The sequence below is a fragment of the Falco biarmicus genome, chromosome 3 (genome assembly GCF_023638135.1).
Source record: "Falco biarmicus isolate bFalBia1 chromosome 3, bFalBia1.pri, whole genome shotgun sequence".
In the NCBI taxonomy this organism is placed as follows: Eukaryota; Metazoa; Chordata; class Aves; order Falconiformes; family Falconidae; genus Falco; species Falco biarmicus.
This window is the reverse complement of record NC_079290.1, coordinates 23,211,852-23,235,993: the sequence shown is the minus strand read 5'-3', so window position 1 is coordinate 23,235,993 and position 24,142 is coordinate 23,211,852. Positions and strand designations below refer to the sequence as shown.

Genomic DNA, 24,142 nt, shown 5'->3' with positions numbered 1-24,142 from the left:
TAAATGTACATTTTCCCATAAATTAAACTTCTCAGGCATAATTTCTCAAACAATTGAAAATCAAATTTACTGCAAAATTTACAAGTTTTTATTCACTCCAGTGTAATGTCTTACATTACAAATTACTGATATTAGTAATTGTGTATTTAAAATCAGCAGTGACTTTTGAGTTATATCTCTACTAAATATGTAACACTGTTGATGTTGTGTTGATGTTGTAATGCTGTATAATGTTGGCAACAAACTGTATTTTCAAAGTCATGTCACCATGGCATTTTTTTAAAGCTAGGAAAACGGAAAAACTAAGTTTGAGTCATACACAGGAATTCAAGAGTTAGTACACTTTCAAAATGTTCTTGATTATTTAAGGTAGAATTATTCTATAACTATATATACATCTAGGCAAAATATTTCAAAATATTTGAAAGGAAGTTTTATCACAGCTTGTATGAAAAAAATTACACAAAATAATGTCATTGACAAATGCACATAGATTTCTAAAAGTGATTAAATCCAGAAATGTTTGCAAATTAAAAAAATAATTTAAAATGCCATACAGCATATTGAAAAATCTGAGTTCTTAGTATTAAAGTTTGATTAAAACAACTTCAATGTCTCTATAAGATGAAGATAATGCCATTTAATTTTTATAACTGATATTAATTGAAATGTTTATAGGACAATTGTCTGAAACATCTAAATGTTTTTCCCACACATTGAATCTCATGAAAGCAACATACATCTGCACTTGTTATGTAGTGGCCATGTACCTGGTCTCATAAAAAGACAAAAGACACAGTACAAGGCTGGAAGCAGGATTTCCAGCAGGGCTGCCTTAGGTGCAAAGTCTCAGCAGAGTTGCCTGCAGCCTATGTTACAACATGCTCAGTACAGATTTGATTTAGAGATGAACTATTTGTCACTCTGACATATGTAAAATTTAATTTGCAGCAACAACAAAATATTTGCATTGAGTATTTCATAGTAATTTCTTTCACTCAGTGTCCTCATTCTGGATTTTTCACACTGCCTTTTCTGAGTTTACCTTCTCCCTTATGGTCTCTCCCATAATTTTCCAACTGCTGCTATAAAGACTTTTTATCCTTGCAAGAATTCACATTCCTGGGTCTCAAAAGCAAACAGTTTAAAAAGTTGAATCAAGATGTGAGTACACAGGTGACCTCTGCAATCTGAGAAAACGTTTAACTTAGTAAATCATTAGGTGGCAAGCCATTTAGTTTTTATAGCAGCAAAACTGTCCTCTCCAAGACCTTTCTGAATGTATCATCAGAGAGGAAGAGGTTTAGTTGATATTTTAGTAAACCGATAGAATTCACTTACTATATTTCCTTCCTTACCTTTTGGGAAATATTTACTTTAAAATGTCAAATGTTTCAGAAAGATAAGATTCTACCCTGACCATCACTAAACATTACTGTTCAGAAATTAAAGATGGATCTAAGGACATGAAACCATAGCTACAGTGAATTTAAAATATTAATTTGATACAAAAATAAAACATATTATTGCCTCTGGAAAATATCTAGTGTTGCATTGTTTGGTTGGATATAATAATTCTACCATGACAATGCTACCCATTGACTTTCACTTATGTTTACTTCAGCTATGTAGAGCTCATTGCCTCTGCAATGGTTTTACAGTGCAGTGATTTATTTCATTTCCTAATAACATCAAAATTTAAAATCTAAAGGCTGTGAAAATCAGAAAGTCTATTCATTATGCTATGCATTTGAAGGTCTACCTACAGTTAAAATTCTAACAGACCCGTAACACCTACAAATGTAAACTGTGTTATTTAACATAAAAAAGCAACAAATGCTGAACACCATTTCCCTAGGAATAAAAAAATCCTGCAGAACAATACAAATCAACAAACCAACTAACAACAAAAATTTCAAAAGGCAAATGATATTTTCTAATGTAATTCTCCAATAGTATTCTGTTATTTTTTTAATAATGTTTGCTTAGACTCTAAAATACTGTATGACTTTCTGCATTTGTTTCTGTTTTAGTTTATTCTCTGACATATAAAAATACTGCTCAGTATGCTGTCCTTGTCCTGCTTTTCAGGATCAGCAATGGAACACTAATAGCAGAGAAAGGGACTTGATTGTGATAAGAATGTGATAAGAATCAGTGTGTTGATGCATTGCTCGCTGCTTCCTTGAAACATTATTAAGCATTATTGGCAAAAAGTTCCTTTTCTGTGTGTGCTGAATTTACTGTAATGGTATCTTGTCTTGAAAAATAGCACTCCTGCAGCCCTTGACAACAACAAAGTATGACCCACTCTGTATCTTAAATTGGTAAGCTTTTTTATCTGGAAGATTACCCATCTCGATCATTAGTATTCATGCACCTTTTTTAAAGAACTAAATTCTACCTCTTCATTGCAATGCATAATAGAGAACACAATATAAAATGCATTACCATCAGCAGTGACACCTTTTCTCAAATTCCAGCATACACTAGTTGTAAAAGAAACAGAAGATCACTGCAGAGAGGCAAAATCACATAACAGCACCACAGATCCCTGTAATCTACACCTAACTGCTGCTATAAAGTAAAATTTTCTATAGCTCCAGCAAAACATTACAGGGTTAAAAACCTCTGCCACATGCTTATTGTTCATATTTGCCATCATGCCTTTGCATTTTAACAAAAAGAAAGAACCCACAAAAAAAAAAAAAAAAAAAAAAAGAGCAAAAAAGATGGGAAGAATGTACTATATAACTATGAGAATCAATCTCAAATCTCCCATCTTTTGAAGAAATGAATATTTTTGCTAACATATCTTTTTTTCTACAGCTTGAAACTTTTAATTCCTATTACTTTCAGATTACCTAATTTCTAGCTCCTACAGCTAAGATCTAATATAATATAATTGTAATTGCAGATTTAAGTGCCATATTGCACCATCCATTTTTAAGCAGCATTCCTCAATGGAATCAATGGGAATGCACATAAATGTGATTATGTTACAAATACAATAAAAAACTAAGTGCATAGACTCTGCAAAAAAAGGAAAATTATGCCTTGAAGAACTGCTGATGGGATACTGACCTTTTATCTAATGGGTCAATGTTCCAAAATCCAGACTAGGATAACTAATACTTAGTTGGTTTAAATGAGTGAGATAAGAAAAATAATTAATTGGTGACATGATGTATGTTTTTAGAGTTTAATATATTGTCGTGGTTTAACCCCAGCTGACAACGAAGCACAACACAAGCTCGCTCACCCCGCCACCAGCAGGACAGGGGGAAGAGAATTGGAAGGGGAAAACTGAGAAAACCTGTGGGCTGAGATAAGAACAGTATAGTAGTAGTAACAACAACAACAACAGTAATAATAATATAAATGATCATGACAATAATAATATTAACAACAACAATAATAATAACAACAAAGAGAGATAAATAAACCCCAGGAAAGACAAGAGGTGCAAATGAAAATAACTGTTCACCACAAACTGATGCCCAGACAGTCCCTGAGCAGTAGCCCCAGGCGAACCTTCCCCCTAGTTTACTGCTGAGCATGACATCATGTCCCTAGTCACTTGGGGTCAGCTGTGCTGGCTGTGTCTCCTCCCAACTTCTTGTGCACCCCCAGCCTACTCGCTAGTGGGGTGATGTAAGAAGCTGAAAAGGCCTTTACTGTAAGCACTGCTCAGCAGCAATGAAAACATCTCTGAGTTGTCAACACTATTTTCAGCCCAAAACCAAAACAGCCTTATACTAGCTACTATGAAGAAAACTGACTCTATCCCAGACAAAACCAGCACATATATTAAATCATTGATTGCTGGTTCTCCTAGTCTGATATAACACTATGTCATTTTATTTATCATTTTTAACCCAAATTACACAATTTTCAGTTGTAATGGTTTCTTGTAGTGTTCAAGTCAAGACCAATATACTGATAACGAGAAAATGCATATAGTGACTGATATATCACCACCAAGAAATAAAATAATGATAAAAAATAATGCAAAGGAAATCTTAACAGAGAAAAAAGGTAGAAGAATTTCTTCTGAACTTTCAAATTACAGTAAATATTACTGTGGGTATCAGTCTGCAAATGTGAAAGTGATGAAGCACATAACATTGTTTTGACAATACAATGAATGTGGAAAAGACAATCTGATATAGAAATATGTATTTTAGTTGCTGTTTGGGAACACAGACATATGTTAGAAATAAAAAGACACCAACAAATACAGAGAAAGAGAGTGCACCATCATACAACTGGAAAACAGTACCAATGAAAAAAGTATCATAAAGAATATGGAAACCTTCCATATTATCATGTCTTCAGTCTTTACAACACAGTTTATTTACGGTAAATAAAACTGATTTTAAAAATGACAGAGAAGCTCAGACTAATACATGTTAATTATTAGTGTTTTAATAAAGTGGTTAGTTAAAGCAGAGGCCACCAGAAGCTAGCAAAATTCCCTCAGGAATTCAGAAAGTTATCAAAGCAGGGCCTTAATCATTAACTGAAACTGAAGAAATGATAATGTTATTGGAAAAAAATCCAAACCAATCTATTGCAGAAAAACTTAACGGATCAAATACTGATTGTGAGTTTCAATAGGAGATTGCTGTAGACAAAGACACCACTAAGCTAGACTTTCATGTATTGGACAGAAAGTATCATTTCTGATCCATTCAAGAGTGGTTAAGTCTCAATAAAAACATCACATTGAGTTTTTGCCCTTTTTAAAAAAAAAAGGGGGGGGTGGAAGGAAAAAAAGTTTCTATTATCTAACAGGAAATTTTGAAATAATTGGTTTTGTTTAGCCTCCAAAAGAGAAGAATGAGACCATGGGCAAGCTGCTCACTTTTTGAAGATGTGGCAGATTGAAATAAAGATTAGAGAAATTATTTTTTCTTTTAATCCATAAATGATAGGACAAGAAATAGTTGCCAACAACTTTGTTAAAATCAATTAAGTTTAGATGTTCTGATAACTGCTTCTGGGAAGTTATTGAATCTTTTGATGATTCCTGGAAGAACAAGACATATAAATATCTGCTAAATATATTCGAGCAGACGAGAGACAGTACTTCACCTTTTTATAACTGGTTATATATCTATTTCTAGTAATTGACTGTAGCATGAGAAAGGAGTACATTCCAATTTTTTGGTGCTTCTCTGAACTGTTATAGTGTGATGGGCTGTTTTATTTTTTCTAGAAGAGGAAAGGTAGTATTTCATGTTGAAAGGTAAAATGCATAAAGAAAAAAGGGTTATGAACAAAGAAGTACAAAACAGGAACATCACCAACAGGCACTTCTTCCAAAAATTAAAAACCTATCATGAACTTGAATTATAAAAAAATTTTTAAGCTTTCTGAAAGATGTATAATCAAGAAAACATGCCTTATATATATAAAATCAAGGCACTCAAAATCTCTCTGAATTAGCAGAGAAAGATTATTTGATACATTTTAAGGAAGATACTTCAAGAGGACAGTACCTATTTCTTTTCAATAAAAACAAGCAAAAGAAAATTTAGCAGAAGCTAAAGCTAACTTTCAGCTTCTGCTTTTGTTAATGTATACGTGAAGTATATATAAATATATAAAATGTAATTAATCACACAAACAAATATGCTATGCAAATTTATTTAACAGTTCATCAACTTTTACCTCTAAAACAACAAAATGAAAAACAGATCCAAATAACTTTTTATCTTCAGTTTCCATTCTTTGAAATCTTTAAACCTAAACTAAATGTCTTTCTGAAGGTATAAGATGCAGATTTTATACAGCCCAATATGAAATATGGTTTTACATTTAGGGGAAAAAATTCAAAGGAGATATCTATATATATACATATATATATATGGTGTGTGTGCACATATATATTTGTGTGTATATGTATATATAGTATAAAAAAATACAAAGGAGAATTTTAGCCTAGCTTTAAAAATGTTTGCTCTCAATTTAATGACTAATTATTATTAAATTTCAATTCTATTCCTGTTTTCCTTAAGAACTGTGGTGTACACAATTTTAAAGTTTTACATTATTTTCTTCAGTACTGAAATCATGTGTTGCTTAAAATTAGTTTACTGAATTTTCTCATTTTAGCCAAGTGTATGGAAAGTCTGAAGTGAGTTTTCTGATATGAAATGAGATGTGGAAGAAGCTTGAAATCCTACATTTTTTTTGCTGTAGAATGTGATCACAGCTGATGGCTCCTTCATAATATTGGCTGTTATTCAAATAGTGAAAAGATCATCTATTTGCAAAATTATTGCTTCCTTATTTCTTTTTCCTATATTTCTCTGAACAAATGCAATTATCTGGAAATGAGGCATATTTCTCTTTCTGTCCCAGTTAAGTTAATCTATGTTCATTTTAGATGGGCAATATACTGCAGAAGTGTAAAAGCAAAGTCCTGTGCTCCCATTTAAATTGTCAAAATATTAGAGAGGAAAATAAAGAAAGATGAGATTCCCACTTTTTATAACCCAAAATCCTATTCTATATAGTATTTCAATTTCTGTTGTCAGGGCAGAGCTACAGATCAGGAATTATTCGTTACCAAAGCCTTTGGCCTGTAGATGTCAAACTACCTAGTAGTTAAGCATAGTCAGATACTAAATCAATATGTTTAATGTATTAAGATTTTATTGATAGAACTAAAAAAATAACCTGCTTGAAATTAGGTGTCATGTTAAATCCCTGATTAACAGATGCACTATAAAATTTTGAATCTAAAGTAGCTCAACTGCAGACAATTATTAATCTTAATTCTTTGTTTTTCTACTAATACTGCAACAAACAGCTTGCTTTCAGAAAAATAATTCAAGAGGTAGCAGTGGTATTAAATTAATTTCCAGTGTGCTATATAGTCCTCTAGACTCTTAAGTGATATGTACTGCACTATTTTTTTCTTAACTTTTGAAGGAAGTTTGTGGGGCTCATGAAGGCCTCACTGAGAGATCACATTGGCTTTCTGCAATAGGCAAAGGCTTTTTTTAACGATGCTTGCCTTTGTAACAAGGGACAAGATCTGAGGTCTGTCTGGCTTAGTGTTTCCAGGCAAGCTGGAAGATGGTGAGGTGCCTCCACTCCAGGTTTCTCACTGCACCAGATAGCTCGGGCTTCATTTGATAAATGAACTAGAACTCCCTGAGATACTTTTCCAGAAGTCTGGTTCACTTCAGAAACACGCTCTGAATAAGGTTGTGGTTCCCTCATTTAAGCAATGTTTTATTTTCTTTTTGCGAATAATATGTAGCTAAAGTAGCAGGCTCTGAAAACGGAGCCATCCGATAAGAGAAAATGTCTAACATATTTTGTGCTAGAATGAAACTGCACTGAAACAACCTCTGCTTATAACAAATGGAGGTGGAACAGATCTTTGCAATCAGCCTGTGCCTCAGAACTGGTTCATTCCTTAGAAGGAGCACAGCAGAGTTACAGCTTCCACCACTGAAAAAGAGTAACTCAATAAAAAGTTAGAAATGCTTTTCAAGTCAACCATCTGTAGCAAAGCTTTGACATGATATTTAAGGAACTTCTGGAGGAAAACAATTACTTTAAAACAATTTATCCACCAACATAGCAAATTAATAAAAAATAGCAGAAGAGACAACTGGCAGTAATAGAGCCTTCTGGGGGAGACCGTTTCAGAGTCTTCCAAGTCTATTTAGATAGCAAGAGGAAAAAAGCGTTACATGACAGATATGTAGAAGTAAAAATAAGTCAGAGATTAACAAAGCTTAACATATTTTTAGCTACAATAGCAGAACTGAGACACTGACTCATAAGAAAGTATGAATGAAAGATGTTGAAAGATTTACAGATCTTTTCACATGAAATAATCACCCCTTCCAATCAGAAACTTTTTTTTTACTTTTTTTGGAAGCAATATTTTTTGTCAGTTGTAATATTTCACTTGTATTATTTGTTTATTCACTTGGGCACTTTTTATATCTAAATTATATTTCATTATTTATTTGGTTTAAGAAAGAGTAATTCCTATTATTTGATGAAGAGTGTGATGACTGCTTCTAAGTCACTTGACAGACAATGCAGTTGAAGTCTTACTGAGAGCATTTTTTGTTTCATAACCTTAGTGGACAAGGAAATATTTATAACATCTTTTCATTAGGCAGGAGAAGAAACCTACTAAATGTGAGGATGAAATGATGAATTTTCTTAGAACTCACCAGATCTATCAGTTCATTTAGAACTGCACAGAGCCAAGAATCTACTTATTACTACAGCTGGTAAGTGATATAATCTCCTGAATCTTGTTTTAATAGTAAGACTCTCACTATTTTAGGGGTGGGTTGGCTGTAATGAGTGTATTGCTTATTCAAAAACCATTGATGTTTATACTGCCCATCTGCATGTCTCTAGAACATCCCTTTACCCAACTGAGTTTTCTAGCACTAGCAGTGAATCACAGCTGCTACAAAGAATAAACTTTTTCTTGAATTATCTGAGAATAATATTATAAAATTAGAACAAAACCCTATAATACATTAGGTTTCCAAGTGACTGATGATCACTTGGTTTCCAAGTGATTTCCAATATTTTGAGAGTGTACATGTATCAGCAGTTTGACAGGAAACTACAGTAATAGTTGATGAATTAATTTTACTTTTGAGATCTGACAACTAAGATAAATTAACTAAAGTCACTGTAGCTTGCTCAATCTCAGCTTTCTTCACCATCATTGCTGTTATGTTTGTAACACAGACTTTTAAGTTAATCTTAAGAAGATAGAAGTCCCCACTTTCCAAATTCCCTTCCTTAAAGGATTCCCCCTTCCAATTTTCAAGTGGACATGTGGGTGATTAAATTTATCAGTGAATTGATCTCTTGAAAGTAAATATCAGTTTGCTATAACAAACTGTTCTTAAGAGAAAAATGTCAAACCAGTAATTTTCATAGAGAATAAAATGCCATAGTACACCCAAAAAAATATTAACCCTAATAAACACAGTTCTGTGGTTAAAAGGGAAAAAATCCATTAAAATAACAACAATAACAGTCACCTCAATTAAACTGCTTATTTCAATATTTCAATGCTAATTCAAGGTTTACACACGGTCATTCTCAAAGCAGTAGCAAATTAAGTATGACAATTAAATAACACATCTGAGAGAAAAAGAAATATATACTGAAACACAAATAATCCAAACAAACGACAGCAGGAAAGCATCACTGCTTTTAGATACATATGTGTAAAGGAATAAAGTTAAAAAGAAATAGATTTTCCCAGAGGACTAGTCATCTCACCCTGTGGTATTTGGGATAGACATGTGCAAGCACCTGTCTCTCTCAAATGGCAAGCAAAATGTCTTTTAATATTGCCATAGGTGAGGCCACAGATTCACGTTTCTTAATTCTAAGTTCCTAATACACAGCTGTCTAGTCATCTAAGCACTCTCTATGACCAGCAGAGAAAAAAACCCATCCTATTATTCCTACTGGGGAGAACTTTTGCTCTCAGCTACTAACCAAGATGTTGAAGTATCAGACTAAAAAAGGCACATAAGAGAGAAAAAAAAAAGAAAAAAAGAAAAAAAAGGAAAAAAAAAAAAAGAAAAAAAGAAAAACCTTACACAACCCATAAGTACAATCATGTTCACATTAGAAGAAGATAAAACTAAATAATTCATCCCAGAACCTGAGCAACAAGGACCCAACTCCTGAAACACAGGGGAAAAAAAAGAAAAACCAGGGTAAGAAACAACTGTTAACAATAAAATAAACAATAGCTAAATTAAGTGGTCTATTGATTGAACAGTTATGAGCACAAGTATCAATTAAAAATATAAAATAAATAATAACATAAGACTAGCCTTTAAATGAAACAAACTGGTAAAAATTAAAATACCCACAAAACTCATTAATTTAACCTAGAGTGCTTTTACTATACCTGGTGGAAGTGGTTCTACATACCAAAGAAATACCATTTCTAATTAAGCCAGTTACATTATTCTGACATTACCAGTAGTGTCTCTACTTGATTTTGAATAACAGTGTGGCATGTCAGCACATAATAAGATATTTCAACCACTTGTTACAGATTAACATAAGACTAAGAATGGCCATTTTAATCAACATTATCAACACGGCCTCTTGCATAACATGAAGCACGGACTTTCACCAGTGTTAAAATCCTGAACTCTTATTTGACTGAGCGAAAGAATAGCTATGCATATTGCTTACCTCTTTTATGCGTAGCTTTCTGATTCTACTCTCTCCTGCTATTTCTTGAAAATTTATATTTGAAGCAAGATTACAACTACATTGTTAATTTCAAATGTTTTATGCATATCCATTGCAAATCAAGCTTTGGGTACACATAAGGAAAGCAAATGTCTAGGACAGCAGACAGACTAGGAAGGAGCAGGAGAAACATATTTCTGCAAAAGAGGGAGGTCATGGTTTAAAATTACACAGTCCTGACAGTTTCTGTTCCAAGTGAATACAGTGATGGCAATAAAACTTGGGAAGTCCCCAGCTTCATAGTTTTCATCATACTCCAAAGAACGCCTTTCTTTCAGAGCTGATTTTGTCAACAGAAGTAACGTGACCTTGTAAGTCTGAATGCACATTTAGATGAACATGCTGTCTATGTCTGATATATCCATAAAGACTTTTAATCAAATTTTGAGTCTATCTTCAAATAATTTCTGAAGTACCTAAAATTTCTTTTCTTTAACATGTTTAACTATGTGTCTCTTAGTTCTGCTCTTTTTTATAATCTCTACCAATTTTCTAACTGTGGAAACCGAGCATATGCTCATCATGGCAGATTTTTGACATGTTCATCACCTTCCACTACTCTGATAGAAAAGCTAATTTAACCTCAGGTTCAATATTTCTACTTCATATCTAGGCTCTTTCAGAACTACACAGAAAAGACTGTCTCATCTTAGCAACTTTCTGTGGTTCTGTTGATTGATTTTCTTTAGCATCTCTCTTATACAACTGCTTCAATTTTGACACATTCCTTAGAGCCAAAAAAAATAGTTCTAATACAAGACCTCTCTACTTACCTCAGTAATGTAATATAACAAACATAACAGAACTTTTATTGTCACTTTAATAAATTTCCTGGTTTTCTCATCTTTGAAAAACTGTATTAGTGGTTAGATTAGGTTCATATGTTTTAAGTTTGTTTCTCAAAACCCTGTTGGCCACACTTTTTACTACTCTCTTTTGAACATGCTTTCCTTTACCTAGAATACGTTTTAACTACTATTAGATTTCTTGACCATGTTGTTTCACCACCTCTTTTGGTGATCCCTTTAGATTTTGCTTTTGATTGATGAGACTCTAAAATGGTATTTCTATGTGATTTCCAGGTCACCAGTAAATACTTTCCTTTTTGCTGTTTTCTTCAAATCAGTTCCAATGAGCTTCCTCACTTTAAGATAGCTCCCCAAATAAAGGAAAACATTACTTTTAGGGTTTTTTTTCTTTTCCCTTCCTCCCAGGATATTGAATTTGAGTGCATTATGGACACATTCTGACCACAATATTGTCACATCACACCACTGAGAAAATCTGTTCTGCTTTAGGCCAGCTGTTTCTCTATTCATTTCACACTTTCACCTTAATGCTGAAAAAAAAAGATGTTAACTGCATCACTAATATTTGAACTGAGAATAATTAAAAGATCACTGCAATGTTCTCTGACCTTCAGTTACTTATATATACTCTCAACTATAACTCTAAATATAGCTTAACGTCTGAATACATATTTTATTAAAAATTCACTCATGAACCAGACTAGTGTGTTTCCTGGCATGCTATTTAAGTAAAGCTTTAAAGTACCAACTTAGTGAATAATTGTTCATCAAACAGTAGAAAAACATAAAATGAAGTACAATACAAGAGGGACAGCAATGTAACATTTTAAATGCCTAACAACAAAATAAATTTGGTGCTAGCTGGAGTACACAAATGTGTGTTAAACAGAGTTGTGTTTCATTATATTAACTTCTGTAAGCATATAGCTACACTTCAGGATAAAAGGATTAAAAAAAAAATGGTTCCAGCAAATACATAAGAATTAGAAGTTATGTTGTGGAAGATACTGTTCCTTCAAAAGACTGTGAGATCACAAAAAAAGCTGTTACACATGCAGCTTCTGAGTGAAACATCAAGAAACATGAGATCTTAATAGAGGTGGCTATCCTCTTTAAGCTGGATGATGATCTTGCTTACCATTGCTATAGTAGGTTGACTAACTATTGTATGTAGCCCAGTCAAGATGGAAAGGAACAGTGAATTCCATTTTAAAACAGTGCAGTCTCTTAATTGCAGGTTGTTCTATTCCACAGAACCCTTTCCTAGTCCCACTGTGATAGTCAATGCAAAGATAGCAAAATTTGTGGAAAGAATGAAACATGAGCCTCATACATATAACCACCAAAACAGCCCACCTAATAAATCCTCCTCTAGTTGAGTGGGTTATTGAAGTCTTATTAGACAAGTGAGGACCTTCAGACTGCTGCCCAAGTTTAAGTTAGAAACATGCATATTTATCAGGTACAGCCAGTGCAGATGACTGGATTTGTTTCTTTAATTCCAGTTATTAATTAATTCACTTACCTTGATTACTGACTAATACTGCATAATCCTATCCTATGTCAGTGTCTTCCAGTCTTTGGAAACCAGAACAGGAAAATAAATATTTTCTTTTATGTGCAAAGAAATGGTAGGGATTTATTTTTTTTCCTTCTAAAAACAGAATACCCTGCAGCTATCTTGTCTGTTCTAAAAAATCTTTAAAGAAAAATCTGTATCTATAAGGTTAATGCTTTGTGCTGGTTTTGGCTGGGATAGAGTTCATTTTCTTCATTATACCTAGTATGGGGCTATGTTTTGGATTTGTGCTGGAAATAGTGTTGATAATTCAAGGAGGGTTCCGTTGCTGCTGAGCAGGGCTTACCCAGAGCCAAGGACTTTTCTGCTCCTCACCCCACCCCCACCAGTGAGTAGGCTGGGGCGCATAAGAAGCTGGGAGGGGACACAGTTGGAATAGCTGACCCCAAGTGACCAAAGGGATATTCTGTACCATAAGATAACAAGCCCAGCACATAAATCTAAGGGAAGAAGGGGGTGGGGTGGTGGGGTGGGGTGTCAGAGTGGTGGTGTTTGTCTTCCTGAGTCACCATTATGCATGATGGAGCCCTGCTCTCCTGGTGATGGCTGAACACTGGCCTGCCCATAGGAATGGTGAATTAATTCCTTGTTTTGCTTTGTTTTTGTGTGCAGCTTTTGCTTTACCTGTTAAACATCCTTATCTCAACCCAGGAGTTTTCTCACTTTTACTCTTCTGATTCTCTCCCTCATACTACTAGGGAAGAGAGTGAGTGAGCTACTTTGTGGGGCTTAGTTCCTGATGGGGTTAAACCATGACACAATACAGAATCAAGCACATATTTACTTAACTAGTATTAAAAGCTGTTTTTCTCTCCACCTCAAAATACCTGACAGAATAACCTTTTTTTAAGCAATAATAATGTTTTGCAATCTTCTACTGGAAAATTTGCACATTAAAAGTAAACAAAGAAATATCAATTTTTAACATGCTAAAAAAAAAAAAAAATCACATACTTTACTCTGCATTTTCACCTGTGCTTTCTATATGCTCTTACTGCCAAATAAATTAGAAAATGTATTTAGTTAATTTACATATTTTATCATTTACATGCTATTCTCAATAATACTGAAGTTCACTGTTACATTTTCATTACTTATTCATGTTGTTTATGCAAACTAATAGCTGCATCTAAGAAGACATATTTAAAATCATTGCTTGGATATACAAGCTTGATTTCAGATACTTTTTTATAGTAAAAAGTATAAAAAAATAAGGTTAAAAAAATCAAAGTTTATGTAGCTTAAACTATTTTTCCTTTCTAAAATTTCCTTCATTAAAATATGCTTCAAAAAATTGGCAGCAGATTTAGTTCAACAGAAGATGAAGTACCTGGTCTTACAGTGCACTCTAACTAATCCCTTAAATACCTTGGAAATTAGGATTCTCTGGCAGCTGATTTTTATGAGATTGTTGTAACTGACTACTACTCTTCATTTTTTACGCTTTATTTACCATTATATTATATTAGTGCTACTTAAACTAAAGCTTGGAATAATTACACACTGCATTTATTATTCAATGGACATTGTAAAGCATATTATGGATTACAAATGTATATGGAAAAGGTCAGATGCTCAAAGTACTACTTGGTATATATGTGTCTGTATTTATTTTTAATTGTTTTCTGAGCTTTCTAGAATTATTAACCTTTATAGTTCATTCTGCCAACATTTTCAAACTTCCTCTGATATGAAGAGAACAACAGCTTTAAGAAAAGCTGAGATTTTAACTTAATCACTATGGGGTTTTCAGTTAAATACCAGCTATCTGCATAGCCATATACAAAGATCATATTTTTGTTCCCTATTCCCAAAACCATTTGTGTATTCTACAGTAAGCAGTCAGTGACTTGTCATAGGAAAAATGAGCCCACTATCTTCAAGAAGTGTATACTGAAGACCAAATATCTACTTAATTACTGACAAATCTGCTAGGTGGAAGTTAGTTCTCTTTCTGGCTTTTTGACTTGATAGTTTTTTGTGTACAAAGGTCTTTCACTCAATGAGTATGTTCATACAGAAGGTTGTCTGTAGTGTGGTGTATATCGGTTAAGGTATACTCAGACATAGATGTCTACTCTTTTACTTTCTCAGCAACCTTCGAAGTGCTAAATATTTACATCTACACACAAAAAGTAACCTTAAAATCCCTCCAAAACAGCATTTCATGTATGTTTTAATCTCAAGCAGTATTCCTTCCACACAGTGATTTCAGATATTTCACTACATTATTTCCCATGTTGCTGTTCTAAGTCACACCCTGCTGAGCATGCAAGCACAGTAAATCCTATTCCTGAAGTACAGATGCAAATGAAAAAAAGATACCTTCCTAGCAATTTCTTTGAATCCCCTCTGGTGACCTTTTAAAAAACCTGTCTCTCTCCACTGACCATGCTGGGAGGAAACCTTGGAATAGTAAAGCAATGGGAATATATTTGTAAAAAAAAAACAGGCAGTGGAAGCTTGGGAACAAAAATTTAGTATTCAGAAGATATTTCAATCACACAAAATAAAATCCTTTATATTTTCTTTAAAAATCCTTCAATTGCCTTTTCATGTCTTTCCGACTATTAAGACCTAACTTTTCAGAGTATGTAGCGTTTGAGTAGCATTTTACATATTCAAACCACAAACCTAATTGATTTAAATTATACTTTTAAGTATTTGGGTCATGTTCTATGTGATTTTATAAAACAGATGTGTTATTCTGGGCAAAAAGAAAATGAGAAATGCTTTTAAGTAGGCAACATATGACAATTTTAAATAAAGCATGCTGCTAAAGTGGTTAAACTGAACATTACTTTGGAACTATAAAACTGAGTCCCATTCACAGTATTCTTGCAGCTAACAAAGCTGAGTGTTAGTCTGCCTTCTGCAATTGCCTGAGTCATTCCTTACACACCTTCAGACTTTGAAACAGATTACATGGTGGTGGCCCTTCAACTCCTGACTTTAAACATAAACAATTATTTATCATCACTGGATTGAAACAAAACAACTGCTACCACCTCCCACCCAAAATAGTATGTAAGATCACTGTTGAAGATGTTCCAAACACATCTTTACCTGCATGACAGCCTTAATTCTGTCATCAATTAACTTTTCAATGTTAGATTCTTCAGCCTTAAATTTCATTTTTTTGGGAACATAAATACCACAACAGTTTATTACTTATAATGGTATAATAATTTTACACACAGAAATTAATTTTTAATAATTGTTTAATACTTCTGTATACATGCAGGCTATAGGACACTCTCTAATAATAAATGTAATTTTTATTATTTTAAAGGACTACTTTTCCTTCTTTACAGACTTCATCTTGCCTTTTCTCGTGTGTCACTCTGTCCTTCACAACTTCAAGCACAAAGATATACAGTATTAACAGAGTAATTGGTGACATTGCACAGCCACTCGAAGGGGCTATGGTTTTTCCCCCACTCTCTACTGATTTTACAAGTTTTAATTGTAAAAATTTAGGGGAACTATTGAGTAGTTTAAAAATAAAAGCATCAATTTTGTCTTCTTGGTTTGTGGTGTACATTTCATAAAGCTGAATTCTCTACCTGCTCAGAGGTATTGTGCAAGCATGACAGTGCATGATAAAAGTGACAATATGAGGAAAACAATAGTTTAACTTGTATGAATGCTCATTTGAGTAAGGTTTCTGAGATAGTGAGGAAATCTAGTCTGAACAACCTTTCAGTATTGAAAATCCAAGAGCAGGGGACACAACTTGTTCACATGCCCATGGCAATTAATGAATTTCACTCTGTAATATCATTTATCTAGTCATAATTCAAATGTAAAAGTAGTAGGGATAAATTTATTTTAAAGTGTCATGCTTCAAGAGGAGGTAAATGGATACCTCCAATTGCGGCATGACCTATACCACCTGTTCCATGTGTTTTAATGCCTTCAGTACTTTTACAACCTTAATGGAATGCTAAGGTTGATCTTTGCACTCTGCTGCACAGTAACTCTCTCAGTGCTTTTATTCCATTCTTTATACCATGAACACCAACCATTTAAACTCATGTCATCCTCAGAATTTCTTGCCAAGGACCTTTCCTAACATGAGAAAGATAGACTTTGGACTTCTGAGAATTATTTTCAGATTTTGCAAGAAGTCTCCTTTGGCAATTATAAGCCATCCTGGCTTTGTATCCTTACTGCTTCTCTGCTTCTTTTCTACTATCTCATTCAGTCCTCTGCCATCTCCAAAGTATGAAAACAATATGTTTATTGCACTTAATTCTCTGACGCAGATAACATTATTTTAAAGCAAGTTAACCACACTGAGGAAAAAGCCTCTTTCAGAGAACTGCAGAAGTAAATATCTATCTGGCACATTGAATTAATGAAAAAATGAATTAAAGTATAAGTGCTTTAGCAAAAATTAACTAATGAGCAGTAACTGTAGCCAATCCAAAATAGTTAACTACTATCCATCTACAGTATCGGTGTAATCTAATCCTGAGCTTAGTTAAGTTTTAGATATGCATTCTATCTCTTTATTGAAAACAAGCAGTTTTGTCTAGAAATTTATTTTGTTTCATTGTTGGGTTTTTTTGTTGGGTTTTTTTGTTTGTTTGTTTGGTTGGTTTTTTACTAAAGATGAAAATGTTAAATACCACAGATGGAAGTTAATGACTGTTAGGCTTCTAACAACTGCTTTGTGCCTTTCAAAATCTTCTTTTTTAATTGCTGATACATGATAGTTGAGGATTTGGAAATATAATCAAGCATTCTACACTTGTACTCAAAAAATGCAGAATGGGACAAAAATGTTAATTAAAGTTCCAACTGCTTTCATAAAAATGTTCACATCCACAGTGTTATAAACAGAAAAAAAGCACCTTAATTCTTACATGTGTAAATTAGACTATTACATGGCATCTATCTGATTGTTCTTTTAACATAGCTGAACATTTTTAAGTAATGTAAATTAGATTATCTAGATATTCAACCTTGTCTTTACCTACCTATCATAAATAAAAATCACCCAAGAAAGAACTTAAGCCTAATGTGCCTTACTCTTTTACCTTGTTCTAGTCTTACATGTTTATCTATGACAAGAACAAGAAAAATCTTTATAATATTGTCAATAATGGTGAAAATTATTATATTCATTTTTTTATTGCAACTTGTAATACTATTCAGTCTGACTATGATTTATCATGCGAAAAATTGGCTGACTAAAGTCACGGTTTCAAAAGACCACACTAGTATGCAATAACCACACTAGAATCACAGCTTCTCTATGTAAAAAGTGCATAAAAATGTGACCTTTAAAGCCTCTGATTAAATAATCAATATTGAATGATTGATGAAAAAGATGCCAACATTTATTATATTAAAAAATAATAAATAGTAAGATATGTTTTTCTGTACAGTCTTCCATCCTAGAAGTTTTCAGATATAAACATGATCTGAGCTACCTCACACAGCAGCGACAAGTTAATACAGGTAGAAAGAAACAAAAAAGTCACACAGAAAAATAAGAATTACTGCAAATTAAAGTAAGAGCTACTGTCAGAACCAAAACAAAGTACAGGTACTTCCTCTGAAATTTCAGTTTTCAGGAAAACATTTCTTTGGGAGAAGATGAGGCTGCAGGCTCCAGTTTTCCCAGATCCTAAGAATGCAAATTATCTGCCAGGTGATAGAGCAGGTCCTCTCTCCTTCTTCATAATACCTATGCATCTGGTTTTTATCATGGTCTTTAATCACTAAACCACCATGGCTATATTATGCAATTGTGTACATCAGACTAGGAATTAAGATTTCTTGTTGCAATCATACTTATGAATGTTTCTGTTGCTTTTAAATATCATGGTATGGAATTGCTCTGTGAGAAATCCCAGGACTTTTTTGGTTTTTTTTTAAACAAACGGCAAATAGTACTTATGAATATTCTGAATACTGAGGGTTTGTTACAAGAAAAAACCCAAAACCAAAACCAAATAAATCATAGGCCATCCATGACAATATTTAAGATTTTTAGATGTATCTTTCAGATGGAGATGTTGTGAAGCCTGGATTCAAATATTTCCAAGGATTAAACAATAGACTATAATGAAACATAGAAATATTTTTTAATGATCAATAAATGATTTCTTCTGGTAGGAACTAGGTTTTTAAACACAGTCATAAATGCAATTTCCCACTACAGGGCTTTTTGTTATTCTGTAAACAGTTGTTGTTTGCTACCAAAAACTTAAAATTAACTATAGTTGGTGAAGCTAAGAGAAATCATTAATCATAATCTCTGTCACTGTGATATTGCATCTGCATATGTTAATTACATCCTGTTCTTAACACCCACCATGAAATGCCAAATAACTTAGCATATTAGCCTGGATAATCTTTGCATGTGTTCATAAAAGAATGAAGCCAATGATATAGTCCACTTCCCATACTTGTTAGAGAGGTTCAAGGTCATTTTTAATAATGAATTCAATCAAATGCAAGTCATGTCTAATGCACATAGGACTAAGTCATAAAAAAATATTAGGTGCCTAAAGGTACACTTGCAAACACATCAGCTTTATGTGCTGAGCAGATTTCAGAAAACTAGTCCTCTATGATCCTGAAAGCCTCTGCTCAGCTTTTATCTACCTCCAAAATCATCAGTTATTGACTTTCAGGGTCTGTAGATACTTATATTTTCTGGTTTTGCACATTCCCAGGAAAGAAAGTTTTGAAAGAGTAAGCAATTCATCAGCAAGCTCATGCTGAAGTCTGACCAGACTGAGAACATCAGTGTTCCTTAACAAACATTTCCTATGGGGCTTCATGTACCACAAATTTTCAGAGAATGCTTAAAACAATCCCAAATGGTTGACTTTCCAAAGTAATAAAGCCATGTTCTTAATTTTCTTTTTAATTCTGCATGGAGAATGTATTGTTGCCCACATTTTATGTAAAAGGTTAGACTTCAGAACATGTAAGACTGGTAACTCACTTCTCTATATGGGCCATTCAAACTCATCTACCGTGTCTCAGGAGTATGTCTTAAGCAATGATGTCAAGTTACTCAGAATGGGTATAGAGATAGTACTCTATCCTTCTCTATTGAGATTCTACTATTCAGTGAATATATCCATATTAACTACAAGAAGAGTTTTTACTTAATAGGGTCTGACTTTGGACCCCTGTATCAGTTTCACCATCATGCTATCCATGTTATTTACCTAATAATTTTCTTCATGGAAATGAGCAAATATTACTGACACAAATTCTCTTAGAAGAGAAAAAGCTTTTCTTTGTTCTTCGAACTATACTTTACAACAGCAATTCTGTACATTTTAAAGCATGTTCCTTCAGCCCAGAGAGCTATCTGGAACACTTAAAGTTCTCTCTTCCTTTCCTCTGACCTACTTAGCTCCAAATATGAGGAAAATGAGAATATTAATTTGTAATATTTCTCTTTTTCATATTCTGAGACTATCACTCCCCCTATAAAGCTACACGGCTAAATATGGCTCAAAGGAATTTAAAAGAAGAACCTGGATTCTAAATTCATATTAAAAATGTAAAAGTTCAGAGAGAACGATAGGTAACTTTTTTAAAAAAAGCTTTTTTTACTTCATACCTAAAACATTACAGGTATAAAGGGTGTTCAGTTTCTAATTTTTATTTCTCTTAAATAAGAAAAAAGCACATTTCATTGTAACACTATCAGTTTCAATGGAGTTTCAAAAATACAACTGGCATAATGGAGGAATCTCATTTTTCTACTAAGCAGATTTTTTATGCAGGCAAGACTAGTGGTCAGGAGGTAAAATTCAGCTCTCAAACTATTTCTGCCAGCTCCATGTAATTGAAAACTGATCAACTGATACTGTCTTTCTCATAGCTATACAACTATTCTGTCATTCTTGACGTAAAACAAACAAAAGTGGAAAGAATGGATTACTTAGTAAAAATATATTACATCACACCAACATATATACAAACCTTAAAAAAACTCTGAACTGAAGGAAAAAGCAATAAAAGGAAAACAAGTGAAAATTGTAAAGCTAAGGCATTTTTATGGCACCTACTCTGACATTATATACTAAAGAAGTGTCGGGTTTGTCATCTTTGAAATAAGGCTTTGTTCATCCAGGAAAGAAAATGGTCCTGTTAGAATCAGTGAGAGATACCCACTACTTCTTTTATTATGAGATTTTTTTTCCCTTTTATTAAAATGGCAGTCCTTCAAAGCAAAACACTCCCCTTTCATGAATGTTAAAACAGATAGCACTGGAAGATTGCTAACTAGATTATAAGAGGCATGAATAGACACAATTATTGCATAATTGATAAAGAAATTCTTCACCTTTCATTACCCATGAAAAACACTTTCCAAAAGAAGGAAATCTTTCTCCCTTCATATACATCAATTTTCCTCACTGACTCCTACCTAGAAAACAACATTTGTATCTCATTTTAAAATGAGGAAGAAACTTTTTACTTCCATTGCACAGTCTTCAAGTTTGAACAAACTCCCAAAGTTTGCTAGGACCAGTTTTCCTATTTGATGCCACTGAAGTTTGGTGTTCAGTACTGTGACAGTTTTGGTGGACAATGAAAACACTAAAGTTCTTCAACAGCTTGTAATATTGGTAATTCTTTATAGCTGACAATTCTTCTGTTTTGCTGCTATTCCACTATCCACTTTGCAATAGAAATTAAAGTACACATCAAAGAAAATACATATTCTACTTAAAATAAATATATCCAAATTGGAAATTGAAATGAGTTTTTCTTGTCTTCAAATTATGAAAAGGAACTGAAATTAACATAATAATGAGTTTTTATTTTAACTTATAAAGCAAACATTAGTTTTATAATTTGGCATTTTTGTGTTTTTTATTAACATCTGGATACATAGGAGAAATTTTATGCTTAATCTTACTGAATATGTAAAAAGAATACTGGTTTGTAGTTTGCTTTGTTCTGCTTTTTTATGAAGTGGCCCTCAATTGCTGGTGGTAAGAATTAACATCAAATCAGTAAAAAAATTAAATCTTCTCTTAGAGTTTAAAGCTGAAAATGCTTATATTTGAGACAGTCAGTGGTAATTTAACATAAAGAGAGAAGATTCCTGAAATTAGTGCGTTCTTCATAACCATAGAAGTTTGAATGACTGTATCTTTAGTGCATTTCAAGGCTGAATTTTTCTAGACACCACATGTCCAAAAGGTTAAATGATATATATACAAATATTTCACCTATGTGGTTTATAAACCACTAATAACAAAAAGAAAAAAACATATATTGTGACGTCCAGACTATACCTCAATGCTGTATTTAAATACATATATATGGTATATATCACTATACTCTGCTGAAAATTTATTAATTGAAGAATACAGGTTGGCATAGAGGATGACGTTACTATTAACCTCTATTTGCAATAGTAACTTGTAGGGCTATTTATCCAACGTTACTAAGAACACAAATCAGTATTTATCATGAGTTATTAAATGTTATTTTATTGAATATATCATTGAAAAAGGCTTTGCCCTAAAAGAGAATTTTATTAAAATTGCTCCTAATTTTGTACCTGTTTCTTCCATATGACAAAGCAAGAACAATAACAACGGCAACTATAATAAATGAAAAACTGCTCTTACCATGACAACTGGGCAGGGCTCTGTTCCAGCCAGGTCTTCCATCATCTCCCATGATGCATGTTAGTGTAGAATATCCTTGAAGAACATAACCTGCATCGCAGTAATATGTGACAGTTGACCCCAGTTTATAATCCATACCAAGTCTTGTTCCATTCATTATATTTCCAGGATCAAAGCAAGATTCACGCAGCTTTGCTATAGAGAAAACAAATGCAAACATAATTCTAAATATAACCTAAAATGTTTGTTTTCTCAAGGTCTTCTTTGAACGCCACACACCATGTAGACACATAATGTTCCTTTTTTTTTTTTTTTTTTTTTAAGAATCCTTCCATTATACATCAAATGTTCTCCCCCCTTCATTTTAAAGACTGTACAAATTACTACATAATGACCAAAACCATGACTCCTATATTTTTCCTAAAGAATTCCTATAGAGCTTCATTACACAGCGTTCACTGTGACTGATGATATAGTTATATAGTTAGATGAAGTTAGATCTATGGATGCCATTCCAGTAGATAAGACACATCCTAGTTTTAAAATCTGTGGTCTGAAAACTGGTAAGTCGAGGAAACCAATATAACTAGTTTATTACAAAATAAAAAGTATACAACCAAGAATTACTTCAACATTAATAACACCAAATTAACATCTATATTCATATATATGATATACTGATATATTTTCGTATAACTTTTTTTTTTCCTCACTGATGGGCAAAGCATGAAAATATTCCTTAAATGTATCACTTTTTTTTGTTATTTATAGCTGTTTCAAAATACTGAAATAGACTCAAACATACATGCATATGCTCTTATCTTTGCTTCCCTCTTCCTTCTATAATGTGAATACTATTATGTTTAATATCCAAGACATAAGAAACTGCACAAAAATAACCACTCAGCACTTTTAATTAACAACGTCACTACACAGAAGGGGAGAAAAGGTAAATATTTTTGAAAAATTTGTAAGTTTTTCCATTAAGGAAAACACAGTAATTGTGTCAGGACATGGTGGAAGCTAGAATGAATCTGATGATTCTGTGCTATGCAAGATAGAGTTTGGAATAATAAATGTTATGAAGACCAGACTTTCTTCTTTACCAGGTAAGGGTGTTGTGGACAAGATCAATAGGGAACACATACTTTCTGCAAGATCAGTGCCAACTTTCTAATACATCAAAAGAAGTTTGTTTTTTGTTTTTTTTACCAGGCATATTTGCACTGTGGAACTTTCTGCTTCAGGTAGTTATGGTTGCCAAAAGTCTATATGAAATTTGAAATTCCTGGAAGGCTATTTAAGACCTTTAAATACAAAGACACTTATCTGATTCTGGCAGTACTTAAGATGAAGCTTCTGAAAACTTACAGATAACAGGGAGCAATGCTTACATATTTGACTTTTATATAGTTTAGCCACATATCAACTATTGGTGACTACTAGAGACAAGCTAATGAAGTAACTAGATTTTTGGTTTGATCCCCTAAAGCCATTTTTATGTTGTAGTATTTCTGAGAGGAGAGAAAGAATTACACTGCAAAACCATAAAAATACGTTTGAAGATGGAAGCACAGAATGATTATTTTGAAATTTCCACTTCACATCTGCCAGAAGAATGTGAAGATCTCCTGATTCGGTTAAAAATTTATTAGGATTTGCATATCTCATCTACAGAGCATGCTTCTGATATGAAAAACAGTACAATAACAAGTAATAGTTACATCACATAAGTAATTATTAAGAACAGGTATTTGATATCCACATTGATTCATTTAGGTAGTTGTAGTGTATATAAAATTTTACAAGCTTCAAGAAAAACAGCAATTACTTCTCTGATAACT

The 24,142-nt window shown here is 33.0% G+C and overlaps 1 protein-coding gene across 3 annotated transcripts in view; it reads right to left on the bottom strand.

The window, feature by feature from the left end:
• The window catches only part of CSMD3 (CUB and Sushi multiple domains 3), a 725,150-nt gene that overhangs the window by 175,281 nt on the left and 525,727 nt on the right, over positions 1-24,142 (bottom strand). For all 3 annotated transcript variants that reach the window (XM_056333378.1, XM_056333379.1, XM_056333380.1), the window contains one exon: positions 22,299-22,493. In XM_056333378.1, coding sequence (XP_056189353.1) covers positions 22,299-22,493 — 195 coding nt within the window. The remainder of the gene's footprint in view (positions 1-22,298; positions 22,494-24,142) is intronic.